Source organism: Athene cunicularia, assembly GCF_003259725.1.
Source record: "Athene cunicularia isolate RWA chromosome 4 unlocalized genomic scaffold, athCun1 chr4_part1, whole genome shotgun sequence".
Taxonomy (NCBI): domain Eukaryota; kingdom Metazoa; phylum Chordata; class Aves; order Strigiformes; family Strigidae; genus Athene; species Athene cunicularia.
In genome coordinates, this window is record NW_020799098.1 from 39,526,053 (window position 1) to 39,547,123 (window position 21,071).

The 21,071-nt window shown below is 37.9% G+C and overlaps 1 protein-coding gene across 2 annotated transcripts in view; it reads right to left on the reverse strand.

Annotated features, from left to right (window-relative positions):
• GALNT7 (polypeptide N-acetylgalactosaminyltransferase 7) overlaps window positions 1–21,071 on the reverse strand; it is a 40,475-nt gene that overhangs the window by 5,158 nt on the left and 14,246 nt on the right. The window contains exons 2-9 of one of the 2 annotated variants that reach the window (XM_026846804.1): window positions 18,696–18,862; window positions 13,031–13,161; window positions 12,696–12,775; window positions 10,288–10,470; window positions 7,174–7,291; window positions 5,184–5,306; window positions 2,915–3,133; window positions 642–740 (exon numbers count right to left, since the gene is read on the reverse strand). In XM_026846804.1, coding sequence (XP_026702605.1) covers window positions 642–740; window positions 2,915–3,133; window positions 5,184–5,306; window positions 7,174–7,291; window positions 10,288–10,470; window positions 12,696–12,775; window positions 13,031–13,161; window positions 18,696–18,862 — 1,120 coding nt within the window. Of the gene's footprint in view, window positions 1–641; window positions 741–2,914; window positions 3,134–5,183; window positions 5,307–7,173; window positions 7,292–10,287; window positions 10,471–10,632; window positions 10,816–12,695; window positions 12,776–13,030; window positions 13,162–18,695; window positions 18,863–21,071 lie in introns of both variants that reach the window. The other variant, XM_026846803.1, reaches the window with a different exon arrangement.

Genomic DNA, 21,071 nt, shown 5'->3' on the forward strand with positions numbered 1-21,071 from the left:
AGCATAAGTAAGGACTTTAAATTCTGAAAAGTTTTCCAACTGAAAAAGGAGATGTAAATACAGAACAGTGTGTTCATGTGGTAGTGTGGGCAGGTTTGTGACAATACAGGTCAAACATGATAGCAGCTTGGATTGCAACCATCTATTAGTAATTACGTTCTGCCAGTTAATTTGTAAATGAAGTAGAGATAAATTCATATTCAGTTTCTTGTCTCCTGTGGTGGAAGATGAGTTACTCCACAATTGTTTTATACTTTCATTAGAGCAAACCTACTTTGTGACATAATTGAGCCAAAGTAAGTACTGGGTTTGTTTCCTGAAGCATTAATTATTAAATGAAGATAAATGATCAATCAGCAGCAATGCTAAGAGCTGCAGCTATTCTAATGCAGTGATATAGTTGCTTCAAAATGCAGTTCTTGCTTCCTGCTTCACTAGAGAAGAGATTACAAGTTTGCCTTCAATTTTGTATCATTTGTAATATTTTCAGATTTCCCTATTTTAGCAATGTCAGTATGCATATGAAAAACTCCCATCTTTGTAGCTGGCACCTAAGTGGCTTTATGTACAGGCTTAACAGAAAACTGGCCCGTTATCATCCACAAGTGATTCTCTTTCAGACTTGCCTCCAAGCTTCTTACCTGATTTCCTCCCATTCGGTGGCACGGCCCAAGCTCAACGAAGCCACCATTGGTGTGCCCCATACTATCAATGCAGTAAGCAGTTTCAAAGCCTCTAATCTGGAAAAGAGGTTTTGTACTCTAAATTATTCTCAAAGTAAAAATGAGCATGAAGGAGAAATACCCACTTATCTTTCAAACCAGAAACAGATATCTGACAGAGAGATAGGAGACAAACGTGTATATGAAACTTAAATACTGATGTTAACTTTTCTGGGAGATGGGAGTTTCAAGCTGCCCATGCTAACTTGTAGGCTCTTATGTGAGTTAAGAGTACAGTGATAAAGCTGGAGTTGCAAAGCTAAGTTCCAAATTAGTGACTCCGAAATGTAGAACTTCCTAGTATTTTAACTTATTCAACCTCCTATCCAAGTATGTTCCGTCTCTCAGGTCTTCATAAATAAAGCAGGAGCTCAGCTAAGCTGCTTTCATCTTGTGGATGAGAGAAATGGGAATCAGAGAAGTAATGCACGGCAGTTATTAACTGCAGCCAGGCACAGCCCACTGACCTAGCTGCTCAGATCTACCTTCTACAGCAGCAATTACACAGACAAAATGAGATAAAATTGATAAGGGGCAGGCACAAGCATAAGGATAAAGAAGAAAAGTCCTGTTGGAAAGCATGCCTCAACTGCAGGTTATCCCATTCCCTTCTCAAGAAGGGCCAACAGCTTCACAAAGCCCTTATGACACAAATAACATTCTTTCCAGACCTATTTTCTTTGCCAAAGCCTCTTTCTTCTTCGTGATAGTAGAAAGTCTGAAGGACTAAGCTTAGACCTGACTTTCAGAGAGAGTATTAGGGAAGATGAACCCCACACTTTCATTCTTGACAGTTTGAAAATGCAATTAGTGTGGTGTTACAAATGGGGGGGGGGGGCAGAAATTTCTCAGATGTGGGATAACTAGCAGCCAGTGAAGAAGTGTCGAAGAAAACTTCAGAGAAGTCTCTGAACTGCCAACTTGCCTGTTGCTTCACTAGAGCTGCTTGCTTTTATCAGGGATGATTTCCCACAAGGTGGACATTATTGTTTTATTCTCTTCAGATACTTTCACCTCAGTGAACAGTAATATATAACATGCCTTCATAACCCTTTACATGGATTCAAAGGAGGTCTAACACTACTGTAGTAACTGATACTTTGTGCTAACCTTCAGGTAAGAAGGTGGCATTGTCCACCTGATTCCTCAGATATACAATTATTTGTACCCCTTACACTGTGCACATGCTCTATATCACTAATTCCTCAGAGAAACTACAGATGACACTTTCTTGGCCACAGGAAACAGTACAGATCTGTACTTCCTAATGCTCTTTTGAAGCTACAAAACCAGGTCCATTATATGTTGGAAAAGAAGGTTGTTAAGTTTGCTGGGACACAAGAGTCCTCTGCTAGGAAGATGATCTTCCGATTTTGCCTCCACAATCTGCAGAAGTAAAATTAACTGGAGAGACAGGGCAAGGCTGGAATGAACTGAAAAGGGCAGAAAACCCCCAAACCCATGAAAGCAGGGAAGAGACTTGCAGTAAGAGCTCCTCAAGGTGTGGGCTAAATGCCAGAACAAAACAGGCAGGGTTCAGTGAGGTGTCCTGCACTCACCCGGCAACATGCTGTCTCCCTCTGTCAACCATGTGAAAATGCCAAATTTGTAACCACATTCTTAATTTAGCAAAGTCATACTCATATATGCTAATGCTGGAAATGACTGTTAAGGAATCATAGCAAATTATTACATGCATATGAGGTATTTGCTGAGGCTATAAGTGTATGAATACATCCCAGGCTAGTAAATGGAGGCAGAATGTACTCCACCTGGATTTGATCTGTTTGATCTAACATGATCTAGGCCTTCACAGAAAAAGATTTTCACCTATTAATCTTTGCCAACACTCCTACACAGGCAGATTCGCAATTTTTCTTTTAAAAAACCTTTAATTTCCAATTATGGAAAAAAGAGCTTTAGACATAACTGAAGACAGGGCTAAAGATAAAATCATCCTTCAAGGACCTATGGAGCTAATTAAAAAAAATTGCACCTCTCACAATATATACTTTTTTTTTTCCCCCCTAGGGTTATATGTCCGTATCTGTCTGGTTAGTATTACATACTTCCCTGTAGCAGTAACCAAAGAGCCTGCTCTTAGACTTACGTCAAGTAACAACTGCTTCCTTTTGAATTCCCAATTGGAAAAAAAGCTCCTAAAATAAACACAGGTTATGTGCTGTACTTACCTCTCCCCAGTCCACATTTTTAGGTGGTAAGGGATAATAGGAAGTTATATCATATGCTATTTCTTCCATAAACCATTTAAAACTTTTGCAGTTGTGATCTTCACGGAATTTTTTCAGCTCAGATATATCTCCATAGGGTAGTGCTTTTGTCTCTGGCCGACTGGCATAAAAGTAATCTTTGTATTCATCCCACCACACTTCTACAACTCTGACATAGTTCTGTGAACAACAACAACATTGCTGTGACCTCAAACCACACACAACAGGTCAGATGCAACTGCATGTTAATTCCAGAAATTTAAGGATTTCTCCTCTTCAAAAGTGACAGCATGAAATTATTATATATTATAAACTAATAGTTTGTCACCTTCAGCATTTGTATAATCTGCTGTGTTTTGTATAATCACACATGCATATTATTTTCAAATGACAGTTCAGGACTGAAGCCAGCAAAATAACATGGATTGCTTAATGAGAGCACAAACTCTTTTTCTGTTTAAAGAATGTTTATTTGAAAACAAAGACTCTTCAGTTATGGGCGCAATAAAATGTTGCAATTTCTTGCTGTGTATCGGAACTGCAATTTAGAGTTTCTATTCACCTTCTACAGTTTTAATACAGAGAATGATAGGCGTTAGTCCACTAAGGGTGAAAAATTAAGTCTCAAACAGGTCAGTTATGACACACCGAGGGGATTTTATCTTCTTAAGTAAAGCAGTTTATTGCTGATTGGAGAAAGGGAAAAAATTAATAGCTTGCCTGGTGAACAAGCCTCTCCCTCACACCTTCTCTGTCTATTTGATGGCTCTTATGTCTGTATTACCTGTACATGTTCTAGAGATGCACACCTCGCTTTGAACAATTCTTCTAGCAGTAATGACCTGGTGTTAAAACAGTCTTAATAGATCTGACTAAAGGCACAAATTGTTGTGAGTTTTACTTTAATCCACATCCAACATAAATTGAACAAAGCTGTAAAAAAATCACATTTACTATGGGGATAAGGGGATGCCTGAAGAAGGAGAAAGCTATTCCTGCATCCTGCCTTGTACAGAGAAGCAACTTAGTATTTAAGAACACTCAGCTGTGTTTTTTTCTATTCAGTAAGCAGACAAGCAGACTCAGGTAAGGTGTTTAGATATATAGTAAATATATTTTTAATCAGCTTTTCAGAAGAGTGAAATGTTTTTTATAATTTCAGACAAGGCAAACAAACATCTTGCCTGCACTGAGCAATGGAGCTATCATTTGCTATCCTGTCTCCCATTGCTCTGTCTCTACTCCCAGGTATGTCCATCTCCCCCTACTCTCCCTTGTACCTAGTGCTTGTTTGATCAAAATGTTAATCAACTCACATTACTAATAGAGGTTTCTTAGTTTTCTACTATTAAGCTAGGCTGGGACATCCCCTTTTCAACAGAACCAACTGCTAGCTTGGCTCAAGCCATACTCTAAATCTACCAATCGGCACTGTCAAAGGTAACATCTAAGAAGATGGTTCTGGGATTGGACATTAAAAAGAACTGGGTCTTTGGGAATGCAATCTACCCTGCACAAGAGAAAGCTTAAACTAAGCAACAGGAAACCTTAACAGGAGGGTTCTCTCTTCTGGTAGATGCAAACTTATATGAAACCACTTTTCTTGAATCAAATTCTCTCTTCAGATACAGACAGCCAGATCGCTCTTTTCTTGAGGTGATGTCTACTTCTAATACTATGGCTTGAGCAACACTTCTGAACCTGCAAGGTGCTTGAGGAGTTAGCAACCTTTACAATGAAGTGCAGAATACACCATTCTCCCAGGTGTCATTCACTGCTTCTTAATTAACAAATGCAGCCACAAAGGTCTGAGAGATGCTAGATTACAGCATTCGCTAACTCAGCCTAGGATCACACCCTATCAAGCCAAAGAGTGAATGACCATCATCCTCCAGGAGTGTCCTGTAGTTACTAGAGTTGTTTGTAGTTCAGCTCGGCACAGTGCAGCAAAGGCTTGGGGTGCTGAGAGTAAGCAATAGAAAATGTGATTTGTACCTCAAAGATAGGGAGGGGTGGAGCAAGAAGATGGGTTCTAGGAATCTCTACTCTTAATAACAGTGGCACTGGCACAAAGATTTCCCTCCTGTGGGGATGACCATCTTAGCTTTAGACACTAAATAACTTCCGATGAAGTGCTCTCTAAATTGCTACTGATAATTTAAATACATTTATCTTAAACTGTTGTTACCTAGAATCAAAAAATACCTTCAAGGTTGCAGCACAACAGTACCTTTAATGTGGGAGAAGACCCAACATACACAGGGGGTGGATTTCCTTGCCAACCCTGCAGACGATAGATGTGTCCAACACGAGAACAGGGAACAAACAACAGTTTTCCCCCACACTGCCAGATCTACAAGTTAAAACAAAGTTATTATTAATATATATGCACAGAAATTTAAGACAGACAGATAATAAATTATGGAAGAAGTGCCAACTACTTTTCTTACTATATCAACTGTGTGATATAATTAAATATTTTCACTTCAGATGTAAGCATGAACATAACAGGTCTCTGAAATGATAGGCCGTATTTAGTACATCTTCAACTCAGCCATGAAATTACTCAACTAAATTACTTTTTAGAAAAGCTTTTAAAAAAGTTTGCCATCTATTTCATTTCTATTTTAAAACAACAGTCATGAATGAGTGCACAAAATGGGGAACTGTGAAATTTTTATTATGACAGAATTAATAGTATTTTGATTTTATTAAAGCAATGCACATACCATTGCTAAGATGGGTTTTGGTTAGACACCCATCACATTTATTTTTTTCTTAATAAAGTCTAGTAGGAGATAAGGATGTCTTTGGTAACCCATTGTTCCAAGTACACACAGATTTTTCTTTAATTATAGTAGCTGGAAACAAAAAATGGGGGAAAAAAATATTAGCATTCTGAAATTCCCTCCCTCCCACACATTTATGAGGAAAAAACCCCCATACCTAAATCTGAATTTAGTTGCTCATAGCTTTGACAAGTTTGAAATGCAGCATCAAATCCAAAATCCAGCTAACTTTGGGGATGTTCCAAATCAGTCCAAATTCCAGATTATGAGTTCACAGTATTAGGAAAGATGGGCAGAACAGTTTACTTTCTTCGTTGCATTATACTGATTTTCTTAAGTTTCATCAAAAATCCCTCAGATACGCAAGGCCATTATATTTGCTATCTAGGAGTCAGCATGCAAGACTGAAAATTGTTATTTAGTTCTTCTGAAGATTGGTTGTGATCTACATGAAGCCAATTTGGAGGTCTCAACATAATCAGCACTTCAATTACAAAACTACCGTATGTAATTTCAATCATGATTTAGCTCTAAGCAAGATGGAGAATTAGAAAGATAAAGACCCGGTACATGTAACACCCTCAGTAACTACCTTTTGCATATGGATTTACAGCTGAGCAAGTGCACTCAGAGCTTTCCTCAAAATCACGAAGAACAAGAGTAGCTACAGGAGTAAAATTCAGCTACGATTTTGCAGATCACTGCTGAGGATATTAGATGCCTCCACTTTTGTTTGTTAATTGGGACAGATTCCCGCTGTCTGCCACTTCTGTCATTATGAATACTGAAGTTACAAGAAGCTAATGATTATCATCTTACGTTTCCTGCTAACTGAAGAGCATGCATATGCCTAAGAGTGAAAATAAAATCTTCTGCAGTGATTATGAATTATGCAGTTAGCTTTTCAATTATGAAGACTTCTCTTGTAAAGAAGTTCTTGAAATTTTGAAAAGTATATTGAGAACATTTTTCACCCATAAAAATAGTAGGAGGAAGGAAACCAGGGCAGATTACTTTTTGTTGCATCGTTATATACTTTACAGACATCTATGCATGAACTGAGTGCTACTTATTCTCCATAATCACTTCCATTAGAAACAACACTTTTTCATACTCACCAGGACAAATCTGCTACTCTAGTTTCAGGTTAGGTATTTAGGGGAGGGTGGAATTCCAAACCATTAACAAAATCTAGATTACTCAGCATTTGGGTCTCAGCACTAGGCCACCACTCTCAACACTTCTGCCCCAAAGCCCACACGGAAACACTGAGGACACGCATCTCTGCCACATCTCCTCACAACAAAACCTTCTGGGCTTCATGAGGCAGAGGTGGTGCAAATTGGAGACAGATCTGTCTGAACTCCAAACGGAAGTATTTACAGAAAAAAAAAGATCTACTAAACTGAGTTATTCAATTTTTGGTGTTACCTTGTAAGAAATTTCAAAATTTTCACCACCCCAGATCTGAAGGCCTGGATCATAGAGACCAAGTTCAAAGAAGAAATCACGTTCAATGGCAAACAACCCACCAGCCATTGCAGGGGACCTGAAAAAGGAAGACAGTGTAACTCCTTCTGCCTAAAGGATATGATAACACTTGGAAGAAGCATTAATTAAGGAAGCAAATCACTGTTAACATATAATAAAGATTAGATAAATGGCAATACACTGAAAAATCATGAAGCTTTGTCATCCTCTTCCAGCAGTTTTCTGAAGTGACATCTGTATAATTTCTAGTGAAGCCACAGTTTCTATTATGTTGGGTTTGGGTTTTTTTGTTTGTTTTGGTTTTGAATTTAATTATACAAAATTTTGTACATGATTATCTGTTCAGCCAGTAAGAATTAGGTTTTGAGATAACAGATGAGACTGCATAGCAGACTTGTTTACATTCTGAGGAGCTGTCACATTGAAACTTGTTGTCTATTAAGAAACAGGTTTTCCAGCTAAATGACACCTTTCAATCATCTCCCTCTGGCTCATTTTCTACCACTGCCATATGAGTCACTTTTCATTGTACTCAGTGAAATTTTTAAGAGGGCCTTGATCAAGTTGTATAAGGTTTCCATTTTGTGTGTTGTTGTGTTTGTTTTTTTTTTTTTTTAATGGCTTTGTAAATCCCTCCATGTACGCCAAAGTTCAATTAGCAAGTTTTAATGTGTCAAAAAGACATTGTGGTTTGGATCAGAGCATTTTTGCAGAATGGTTCTAACCAAAATTGTATTTGGTAGCTTGCTCACACTTAAATAGAAATTAAGAAATGTTAAGCCATTTCCAGGGCACATACCAAGCATTTTTCACCTGCAGATCAATAAATATATAAAAACCCTAATGGATACAAGCTGAAGTCCCTACAAGCTGAAGTTGGCAGTTTAAAAACAAAATCAAACTGGTAAGGAAAAAGTGAATTCTTTCTGACTTTGATGATCTGTAGCACTGAAAGGAAGAGGATCCAAGAGTCCAGGTAACTCTGGTGAGCCAAGTAAAACACAAGTGAAATATTCCTTCGTGACCAAATTATTGATTAGTCATTTCTAACACTATTGTCTCTTCATTCCATTAGATTTTTAACTTAGTGGTGCTCCTTTCAACAGCAATGATTACGTATTTCCCTTCTTTACATAAATGTCTGGAATAAAACTGCTTAAGAAAAAGTATCCTGTAGGGTAACATGCCCCCTCTGCATAGCAGGGGCAGGGGAACAACAAGAACAGAGCTGCTGGGTCTATCAGCTGAGTTAAGTATAATGGTTATCAGTTTAGTTGTTCTCCAAATTACATGCTCGGTGCTTAGTTACTCCTAAACATCCCCTTCTACTTGTCTGACTACTGTATTTCCTCCAACACTGATTTTGCAACACCAAGGTTCAAAGGGTGGGAAGCCAGCGAGCACAGAAGGGAGAAGCACATTGCATAGCACAGCCCCATGGCTTTTCTGCATTTTTGGTCTTCCTCAGCACCATGAAGACTTGACAAGTGTAGAGGCCTCAGATGCTGAAGTTTCAGTCTTGGCCTCCAACATGCTGTCAAGTGTGTTAAAGAACACAGCAAAATCTGTATAAGCTCAGTAGTTTATTTTATAGGATATGAAGAGGTAAGCATAATATTACTGAAAGAAGGATTCAGTCCTAGGGCAATTCTCACATTACAAAAAGTTTCTTTCTGTGCTTTAAGTTGTTAAGGGGTTTGTTTGTTTGTTTGTCTTCTTTTTAAACTAAGCAATCCTGACTGATTTCAGCAAGACTTTTACTTGGTCTTACTTGCCTCAGTATTGCTGCAACAAAATGCATACAGCCTGGACAAAAACAGATGCAGGGAATGTCTCTCTTTAAAAGAAGCATTGTAACTCTGAAGGTATTATTAAAAATAAAGTAATCTTTAAAACCATTCTGAGAACATGTGTTCCGTGTTTCTGGTAACAGTTTAAAGATCTGTTTGGATGGTAAACGTAGAACACAACAGTGATGTTTGAAACAGTTTATCCCCCTAAGCGAATATTAAAGTTCCAATGTGGACAGCCTTGTCAGAAAATGGTATTATTTATACTATATACAAAACAGATCAAAGCTTTAAAACCTTGCATGTGTTGCCATTTTAGTAGAGAACAATCATGGGTGAAGATAGGGAATTACCAACATCAGTTCTTACAATGTTTAAATCATACAAGCAATAGAACATTAAATTCTGAAGATGTGAGGACTGCTTTCAAATGCAGTAACACGGTTAGTTAAGTGTGAAGGGGAAAGTAATAACAACAGAACCACAGTCTCCCAGTTTTGAAAATCCATCCAGAAATCCTAGTTTCTAAGCTAGGGTTTCTAGCCAGTTTCTGTCTACTGGGAAGAAAACATACCCCCTTACAAAGCACAAGAAAAAGGTGGGACTTCTGTGAAAGCTATTGGGAGCTTTCCCAGAAAATAAGGTGGCGTTTTTTTAATGTTATATGCATATTAAATGAAAATCCCCAAACATACTAAGACATTAGAAAATATCTAGCCAAGGATTCTTAAACACTATGCTTCTTGGTCAGATGTGATCTGTTACGAAGCAAGTGGGAGAAACATGGCAAAAGGGATTTTTCTTGATGCACATGCATAATACACAAGCTGTATGCATGCATCAAACTATGACAGCAGGCTACAGATTTTATGCATTACTGGCTACTATAAATACAGCATGCTTGTTATTTCAAATCAATTGGTTAAATAAGCACTGTGGTTTCCAACACTACTTTTAAAAACTATCATAGCTAAATAAAGTTTCCCCTGGAAACAAAATCATACAGTATTTTATTTTGCCAAACAAAACCCCATCATTCTAATATGCAACCTATTAACCACAGAAGAGCAGGAATGGAGTGGCAAGACAAGGTAGCAAAGGTATTTTGAACAAACAGTCAGTTGTAGCAAACAGGTCTGATTAAACAAAGCAGCTGGTGTGGTTAGAAATATGAAGATTTTCAGGCTAGAGGTACATGCAAGTTTTAGTGGATCAATACTGACTTCAGAAAAAAAAAGAAACGGGTAAGTGATTTAGTGATTACCGATACGGTTCAGTTTTTGTCTTTCTGCTTTCCTTCTCTCGCTTGGTCAAGGGAACCCTCTTCCATAGCATACTCCAATCCCACGCTCCTCTAGCAAACCCATCTTCGTCACCACCCCCTTGCGGCACAATCTTATAAGTGTTGCCATCTATGACATCTATAAGCGGCACAGTGCATGTGGTTCTGCAGGGTGGCGGATGGTGGCAGGGAAGATGCAGTTATGTGCAAGGACCCGCATGGCACACGTGCACCAACCGTAGGTCATGGGAAAAGAGGGGGGGGAGGGAAAAACGAAAGGGTTTAGACAATTATTCATTATGATTCACAGTAAACAGCTCTCTTTACCGATAAGGCTCAGTTTTATGTTTTCGTTTGGACTTTTCCTTGTGGCTTAACGGAATTCGTTTCCATAGCAAACTCCAGTCCCAGGCCCCTCTGGCAAAACCATCTTCATCCCCACCTTGTTGTGGCTCAATGGAATAATCATTCCCATCTATGTAATCTATTAGAGGTACAGTACATGTAGTTCTGAAACATTTATAGAAGGGAAAGAAAGAGCAAAATACAATTTCAGAAGAGTAATCTGTCTAATCTGAAATTTACACCGTTAATTACTAAGCTTATAGAACACTTTATATGAAAAGTCACTTGTCAACATGTCATTAAAAAATGAAGCCTCATTAGAAGAAGAAAGAGAGTCCTTTATGTTTTAAGACGTTCTGAAAGCAGAAAAGTTAGGTCTGAAATGCTAATATATCAACTTGTTTATTGGTACTCTTTTCTTTATGTGTACTTTTTGACAATGGTCTTCTAATAAAGCACTGCTGGAGGCAACAGAAGAGACTTTAGAGGGCAAGAGTTCTCACAGTATTATTTCCCATGTTTTCTATTCATATCAGATCTTAGCTGTCAGCAAGTACGATAAGCTCTTAGCTTTTTCTAGTGTAAACATGGATTTTCACTATTCTGTCCTATTAAACTGCTCTGCAAATCCAACCTCTTAGGATAAAAAAAATGTTACTGGCACTCTTCTACAGGCAGTCTCCAACAGAATTTTTCCTGCTTGATTTGCAATATGCTCTCCACTGTGCTCTATCACATACAATGTTCACCAGGGAAAAGACATTACGTTGTTATTCTCCCCAAATTTTCCAAATGAGTTTCCTGGTGACCAAACTTGGAGCATTTCCATCTTTTAAAGTCAAATCCTATAAGACAGAAAAATAAGGCCGGGGGGGCTGGGGTGGGGTGAGAAACACTAACACTGTGCTCTTCTTTGAGGCAGAAGTGGCAGCATGCTGCACCCAGGGGACCAGGGCTTGGAAGGAGGCAGCTGAGCACTGCCCCTCTGGAACCATGCACCTTGGCATCGCTGGTCCTCCTGCTTCTGCAAGCCATTCTGGAGGATGCCTTTAAAGCTGCCTGTTCTCACCAGCCTTTCTTGTGTAAAAGAGTAACACACACTCGATGGAAGCACACAAGTGTTTCCTTCCATCTTCTCTTTAGTATCTTGGCCCAAATATAGTCTTGAAGCTGAGTTACAGCCTTTAAAATACACAACATCCACCTCTTCAAGGAAGTTCTGATAGTATGACAGGTTAACAAATACTTTTTAGGATTAAGCAGTCATTTTATGGGATTAAAGAGTTTAAACAAGCACATGGTTTTCTAAACATACATACCCCTGACCACACAAGCTAAGAGCATGGTAGCACACAGCAACAACATTTCAGCAGCTAGAAGAAATGAAGCCACTGGGGATCTCCCTCCTCTGTCACCTCTTGCAGATCCCCCCCACACAGGAGAGGCATTTCCACCACCAATTCCTGTCAAGCGCCTGGGCTTGCGGCAGAGACAGGCTCAAGCCCTGCCTCGGTTCGCTAGAGACAACACTCCAAGGTGCTTCAGAGGAAACAAGTAGGACCATATTGCAAGACCAAAGATGAGAAAGTTATAAACCTCTTCAGATCACAGGGGCTTTAAGTCCCTGTTAAATCAAAGCATTTACTGATACTTTTCCTTTACCAAAAAATCAGGTTTTTGTTTATTTATTTTGTTTAATCAGGCTCCTTATTCAGCCTGAACACAACATTTTTGTAACAGTCCCTGAGTTGTAACAGTTGTTGCAGAAGACAAGAGTTGTCATATACTTAATCTATACTAAGCAAAATATTCAGTATGCCTATTAAAATAAACTATCTGGAGATTTATTTGTCTGACTATTTTCCTTCTTCCTTACATAGCTTTTATGCTGGGAGATAATAAAGTCATCATACAGCAAATATTTACATAGTTTGACATATACTGATATAAATAGAAAACATTGACTATAGTTTGAAAAGTGAAGATTGTTACTGTGACTTTTCTTCTTAAGAGGCCAGACACTGGAAATAAGGGGAGAACATTACCTGTCCTTAGATATAGGAGCTATAAGTGGTGCATACCAATTAATTCCCACCTCACAATGGGCATCAAGGTAAACCAAAACCTTAAAAAAAAAAAAATAATCATTTATATTTCTGCATATGAGATCATGAAGATTTAATTAAGCTTATTTACACTGAAATACTTTCATATTATAAACAAAAAATTGAAGCTTAAATGAGTGAAGTTAATATCTTAAAAACAGTATCAGTAATACTGATTTACAGTAGTACTACTTTTCTATACATTTATTTAAATATAGAATCACCACCACCTCTGATCCCAAAATAGAAAGACCTGTGTGTGAACTGGCTCTTACCTGTCCAAGTTTAGCCTTCTGGGCACCAATGCTCCTAGCTTGGATTAAACCTTCTCTCCGCTCATTTCGGAATACCTTCACAAGGCCGTTCCACTGCTTAATATACTCATCCAGCCTCTCTTTTAAGTGTGCTATCAAATAACAAAGAAAAAAATTATTTTGGTGAAGTATAACAATAAAAAATTTTATGCTCTTATTAATACGACCTAAATCCAACTCTTCTTAAAAATATCTAGAAACATTTAAGAGAATCTTAAATTCAACTGCTTGTACTACCACTCACAAACACTAAACCTGAAGAGATCAAGACTTGCAGCTCTCTGGATTCATAGCAAAGGTCTGTCTCTGGCACACCTGAAGAAAAAGCAGCTGAAGTGGTTGGCCACACCATAAGGCTGGACAATTCCCAGTCACTTCAATGTATCACTTAGTGGCTTTCAGGTCTTTGCCTGTATTTCAACCAGGCAGAGGAGCTTCTACACTTCATGGTTCTTTCCTCATCAGATAATGTCACGTGTATAGTTGAAAGTACCACTTTTCAGTTAAACATTTCTCTTCACTCACTTTCTGCCTCACAAGATTTTCTGTCAGTCTATTAAATCTGGAAATGTGAAAGAGAAACTCACCATACTCAAAATTATTGCCCTCCCTCATCTAGACCTGTTCCCTCCTGGGGTTGGGATGGTCTTATGCTAATCTTCTAATGAAATTAATAATATTGTGAGGGCCAGAATTGCAGCAAATAAGCAGTGGTTCATACTGATGAGGCAGTAAAACTTTAGCCAAAGGGACTTCATCAGTAAAGGGATGAGTAACCACATAAGAAGCATGATGGGCTACGCTTAAATGGTTACAGATTTGTATTTGCACATAGGTCTTTGCCAAACTAATCTGGAAACCACGTTCCTACCACACAATTTGAGAAAAGGATCCTAGTGTTGCATAATACTTTTACACAGATGATTCTGTCGAGTAAACTCACAAAAGCAGAAGGAAGGGCTGGCAGTCAGGCATTTGCACTTTGAGGCTATGCAGATTTAACTACTGGTGTTCATTTAAAATCTATTTTAGTACTGAAAAGCTCAAAAGAATTGCCCACATCTTCAGTTTCTCTCAGTTGGGAACCAAAATAAGCCACTTAAGCTATAGCCAAGGCATCCATGCACTGGTTTGCACCAGCTCCGAAAGGCTGCTAGATGCTATGCCTGTGCTGATCTAACAGGAGAGGGGACATGCAGGACATCCCTTCCGGCAGCAACAAGCCATCAGGTTGCTTCAGCAGGAAATTTTCTGCACCCTGAATGAAAAGGATTGAAGTTGGAGCTTGCTGCAACTTATGTTTCAGTATGTTCTATATTCTTGCCACCAGTATTAAAACCACTCTAGTTTAAACAAAAGCTACATATTAATAATTGAAATGGAAATGGTGGGTTTTGGAAGTGAAGTTTCCAAAACTTGAAATTCATCAATTTTACCAAAGAAAACCTTCTGAAACTACTATATTTTAATACTCTTATAATTCATCCTCTTCACCTTAATAAAGGAGTAAGTATTCTCCACTAAAAGTTTTACGTATCCTCTTCTCCTTTCCCATACAAATTTACAACTTCTTTTGTAAATCCTTGGGTTTTAGGAAAACTTCAAGGATACATAAATATCAAACTAGAGAAAGAACAATTTTAGCACATATGCTGTACAGAATAACATGCCATGTAATCTATACAGAATATATGATATGATAACTGTGATATACATTTTTATAGGATAAAATCAACAGAGTTATGAGGTCATACTGAAGTGGTACTAAGAAAATCTTTATACCACATCATTATTTATTCTGCAAATTCCAAGTACATGTTACAGAAGGACTGTCAGGAACGTTTTAAAGATTTAAAACCTGAAGTTATTTCCAGCTCTCCTGCCTATTAAGCCAAATGTTTTAGTTATCAAATGTTCAACTATATAAGGCTCACAGGGAGCTGTAAAAACCTGTCATATTGATTGTGTAAAGCTTTTCTACAGTACAAGTCTCAGGACTTTGCAGTCCATTATCTGAAACCATGCCAGGGTTAGCAGCAAGTGCTATTTCCCACAGGAAAACTGAATTTTCCCTCCTTCCCAAACTACAAAGCCTGCATGACAGTAGTGAATAAAATCCTGATACTTTTACAGTTAGAAATACTGTCTGACCAGTGTTAAATTTTGTTCACCTAGAATGTGTATTTATGATAACAGCCTTACAGCATTCTGATTTTGTTTAAAATTGTTTATTTTACTTTTCAAAATATTACAACCACCAATCTGGTCTCCCCTTGTTTGGGTTCTTCTCTCATGTCTCAGTGCATGATTAAAGTGTGAATCAATGCTTTTTAAAAACATGTTCTTTCTCCAAACCATCTTGGGCATTTCAGATTACAAGGGGGGGAAAAGGAGAACAGGTTTTTTTTCCGCTCAACTCATGAATGTCAGTTTGAGAACTAGGAAACTGGCACCAGAAGTCCTTCCTAAAGAACTGTAATCCTACTAAGGTGGAGCTCTCAGCTCTAACACAAGCACTGATTCATGTTTCGGTGTCCCCACTGCAAGCAACGTTAAACAAGTTAATAAAAATGCTGCATCAGTGGGAAATATAGATAACAATAAAGAAAAAATAAGTAAATGGAAAAGGTAGACAAATCCTTTAAACACCATTAGGAACACTGGTATTTACTTCACAATCACTCTTTACAAGTGTATGGCTACATAAGCAAGCTGCACCAGCTGAGATATTGACCTCTATGCTTCAGAAAAAAATAAAGCTGATACCTAAATACATAACAAGTAGTGTTGAAGACCTATGTACACAACTGCACTTGTAGGAAGCTTCAGAAAAATCTGGTGTTATTCTCATTGCCTTTCCAGAACAGCTGTATATTCCACACAGCTAGCACTCATGGCAAAATAAACTTCTATCAAAAAACTGGGGGAAAAAGCCCCACATAGAGCATCGTGGCCTCACTGTGGTAGAAGCTGCTGCAACACTTCTTGGACTCCAACATGCACTAATACAGAGGTCTCAATTGAAAATATGAGAACTACTACCATTCAATTAGCTTGGTGTCATCTTCTTGTTACGGTTCCCTTTGTGCTTTGACAAAGGAAAAAATGCCTGATCAGAATTTAGCACATCTCTCTGCATAGTTCTCCACAGTCAAACCCCGCTGTTTGCAGAGAGATTAAGGAAGGAAGGGAGAGTGTCATTCAGCAGAAAGACTGTTCCCAACTGACTTTATACAAAGAATTAGAATGAAAAGAACATTTTCCAAGCATTGCAACTGTTCTTCCCTGTAAGGCACAACATATATAATCTTCTATGCAGCTGTAACTCCCTCCTGATCAAAGAGGATTTCTCATAAAGAAGGACAGGCAGGGCTCTTTACGAGCCAGCCTTTAGAAGTGTTTGTAACTGCTATGCTCCATTTTAATTTTGTACCGCTGGAGAAGGCAGCAGCTAAGAAATAAGGACAGCCATACTGAGTGTAAGCAAACATCTACTCAGTGCTGCATCTGTGTCCCTCAACACTAGTCTAATTGGTGGAAATTCAGATGTGAAGTGTGCAGTCTGAAAGCAGGTGGAGAAGGAGAAAATCCTGTATCTGTGCTGTCAGCACACTTTTCTTGTGGCTGAAAAAGCAAAAAGCCATCAAACAGCTCTGCTGCGATTAAGATTGTGTTTTGCAGCTCTTCTAACAACTGGAGATCTCTTCAGGCAGCTTGGCATGCTTTGCAGCCCGTACTAGTTCATGCTTCTCTCTGGGAAGAAAGAAGCAGAGCATGATCCTACTCTCTTGGCCATTTTTCATCTAGAATGCATTTTGAATTATTGAAATTAAGTTAATTATGTTTACCAAGTGATAGCCTAAAGCAGTTTAAGGAATTATTATAGTGAAACAGTACAGCTGCAGCAAGGTGTTCAGAGCTATTCCAGTCCGTGCTTGTTTTCCAGTTGCTCACACACGAGAAAACTGCATCTTGAGCTACAACTCATCTGAAACCCAAGTACTGAGTCTAATCATTAGTAAAAAATCTGGTAAATTCTTCTAGAGACTATCAGTGTCATAGTTATTTTATACACCTAACTCAGCCCTTGAATAGCTCTGAAGGAAAGCTGTGACCCCAGCTGAAAAGGAAAAAACCAGCACATGTCTGCTGAGTGAATTATTGAAGTTATACGCCTTAGAAGAGAATATATTTTTGGTTTATAGTGTGTGTGTATATCTAAGCCAATTCTCAAAAAATGTAAAAGGATACAGGAGACTACAATGTAGCATTCAGTAACTTTATTACACTAAGCCAGACATAGTCAAGTTTACAATACAGGTACCTTTTCCTCTCCTGTAAAAACAAACAGAAAATGATACCTACCTACTTACAGGTATCATGTAAAAATTAACATACAGTAACTGTTTTTAATAGTGCTTTATACTCAAGAAAGGTATCCCCAACTATGTAATGAATTCAGTTCTAAAATTTATAGTGGGTATACCCACAGAAAACAACTCCTCCTGTGAGGCTGGAAATAGGAGAAGCCCAGATCACCTGATAAACAGGGTGTTTCAGAACAGTCATCTGATTTCCATGCCACTACCCAATTCAGCTAGTATAAAAACAGAGAGGAGGGTAAAGGGAGAATATCCTATGCTGCTGTCCAGTTCAAACTTGCCTGTCCTCCTAAAAACCATCATCATCACTGCCTAGACGAAACTGTCATCCTGCACACTCAAAGTTATGTTTTTATTTATGCCTCTATTCTTTTTTTTCTGTCAACTTCTATTCAAGAACTATGCTGCAATAGAACCTTGCAGAATGTGCAGCTTCGGTGCCTTACTTTGAAATTTGTTTAAAGTTTAAAACCAGACAAATTTCCTCTATATCAATCATCTTCAACCTTAGCATACCACTTTCAGTTCTTCTCTGTATTCAGCCTTGATTTGCATTAACACTGAAAATACTGCCGTTAAAGGACAAAAGTCAGTATATGTTAATAAGTATCATATCTAAGTACATACATCCTGACTAGAATCTACGTTACAAAGGATGAGGAAAAATCTCTGGAGTTCTGAAAATGCTGATATGCAGGACTCAAAGACAGAAACTAAAATACAAAAATTCTTAAAAGCACCTCCCCCCCAATAAGAAACAATAAACACCTTAACGTGATGTTAAAAATGGATGTTAGAAATTAAAAAGATATTGAAAATTAATCAGAATAATTCACTAGCCTTAGATATATTTTTATCACAGTGGGGGAAAAAAAAAGAAAAAAGAAAGGAATCTGGATTCCTATATGCAATAAAAAAGAAATTATTCCTAACAGGCTTAATGCAATCTCCTTCAACACTCTTAAAATGACTTGTTTTCACAAGAGCTAAGAGAGGTACTAGCTATCCCAGCTGTATTTCAAACAGCTGAATACACATAAAGGATTGTCACCTTTATGAAAGCAGTTAATTGGAAAAGAGCTTTCCCTTCACTGAAAACTGAAAGGACTGGTAAAGAAGCAACTTACTTTTTCTTTGCAGAGTTGACTCAGTCCATGGCAGGTAATAAATCAAAAGATGACTATTTAAAGGAAAAAACCAAAGTTTCCTTTTCTACAAGTAGAGTATTAATATTCCAAATATACCTTTGTTGCTAAAATCATCAATCAGCACAATTTCTGCCAAGTATTTCCTTGGTGTTCTCTTAATGACACTGTGGACTGTCCTCATGAGTGTGGACCATCCTTCATTATGGAAGACAATGACAACGCTGGAGGTGAGCAGGTTATCATCATAATGCCAGTATTTGCATCTGTGAAAAGATTTGATTCTATTAATTTTCACATTGTGATTTACTGAACTGCTTAACACCATTTTTGTGCAAATAAAATCTTCAGATTAAATAGAAATGGGATATAAAAGGTAATTAAGTGCATCACAGAGGTACAAGGCCCAAACAGCAGCTTGCTTCCAGCCAGCAAGCCTTTTTTCTTCCTGAAAGAGGTAGGATGCATGTTGGGAATGATGACTCCTGCCTCAACAGCTACATGCTTCCTCCTGCGTAGATGGATGGTACTGCATGGACTGGACTGAGACACATCCCTACCACCACCACCACCACCTTGCTGCTTGTGAGCCCAGCTGCATAACACACTATGAAACAGTGCTGGTTTTTTTCTAAGCTTCATTAAATCAGATTTACCCAGTAGAAGTACTGTCTATAAAATGTTTCCATTGGCTTTATACAGCCCACATGCAGAATCTGTACAATTAGCAAAGTTATACCCATTGTTGTGGCAAAGCAAAGCTCATTAATTTCTGCCCTTTCACAATAACATAAATTTAAACATAGTACGTAAACTTGCTAGAAGTACAGCAGCAGCAGCATATGAAATGCTTATGTCAGCTGCTCTGCATAAAACTATCTCTATTTGCGAAAACTATCAGAAAAGCATAGTTGCTTGTGGGAAAAATGTAATCCCATGGCAGACAAGATGTGACCTTTACTATTTACTATTCATGGTTAAACTTTCAGGTATAAGAAACGTAGCTAAAACAACCCCAACCTTACCAAACCCATCCAGTCCTCCATTCCCCCAGACAAAACGCAGAGTCAAATGCTTCAACAGATATAAGAAGGCAATAGCTTTGCACAAATTTATGCAATTGTACATTTTTTTTTAACAAATAAAAAATTTTTAAAATAGACTGTCAAGGACAAGTTTCAAACCTGCCCTAATTTCAATAGGCTCCTCCCTTGAAAGATAGGAGAAGAGAGGGGAAAAAAGCCGAAACAAAAGAGAGGTGAGAATCCAAACAAAAATAGTGCAGAAAAGTCAAAGGAATAAAGTGAGAAATTGAACACTCAAGGGCTGACAAATTTTAGAAAAAGGCCAAGAATTTACAATCATTTGAAAATGTAATGCCAATACTGACTTTGACAATAAATGCTATCACTGTAATGAAGAACACAAATTTTCATCAAAACGGTTCCTAACTCTACAAATGCATTGAATGCACATTCAAGTAACAGGTTCAATCAAGGATGTATCTGGCTACAATATACATCTTTTCTAGTAGCCAACACAACAGATCACAACTGCATCAACCAAATGTGCAAGGCTAACCAGTGTCAGAAAGAATGACACAGGAAATATAACTATTGCCTATGTTCATTCCCATTGAATTATTCATGCTAAACATCTGTATCAGTGACTTCCAGCTTGGTGTACCATGGAAAGCACTTCTGTATCCATTTAAAACATGTTGCATTTCAATTTCACTGTGGATCTTTTTTCCTGCGGGATTACAGATGATTTAGAAACAAGCAATATGAGAATATGAGTAATTCAGTCCATATTTTCCAATATTTATTAATCACATGTATCAACAATAATTTAATTTGAAATAAAATTATTTCATTTTAGGTTGACATAGCACTTAGGGATATGGTGTAGTTGAGAACAGTCATTGTTAGGCTAACGGTTGGACTAGACGATCTTCAAGGTCTTTTCCAACCTTGATGATTCTGTGAAATTGTAACGTGTATTTCCCCAACTGCATCCCCAAATAACACTGTTCAGTCTCCCTAATTACAACCAGTCCAGGTATTTCCTTACCTGAAAGTTTCCCTACCTGATCTCTAGCCCCTTTTCCAACTATAATAATACAATTCCTATCACCAAATCCAGAGACATAGCACTTTCGATTTCAGTGGGCAAAAGACTTCCTTTCTTCATCTTTTTGCAAGTGAAGTCTCTACTAGAGAGAATCTGAGTTTTCAAAGACAACTATCATGTATTAAGAAATTACTCTTGACAAATAGAAACTTTTAAACTTATGGATGCACAAACTTCCATAGTTATTTTTATATACAACAAAAAGCTTAAATGCACAGAAACATATCTGTGGTTGAAAAGGAATTACCTTTTCATCAGAAATTACCAGAGTTTCTGAAACTAAATTTAACTTCATGTGGAAAGAACTCACATAACAGATCTATAGGTATTTAAAAAGCATTT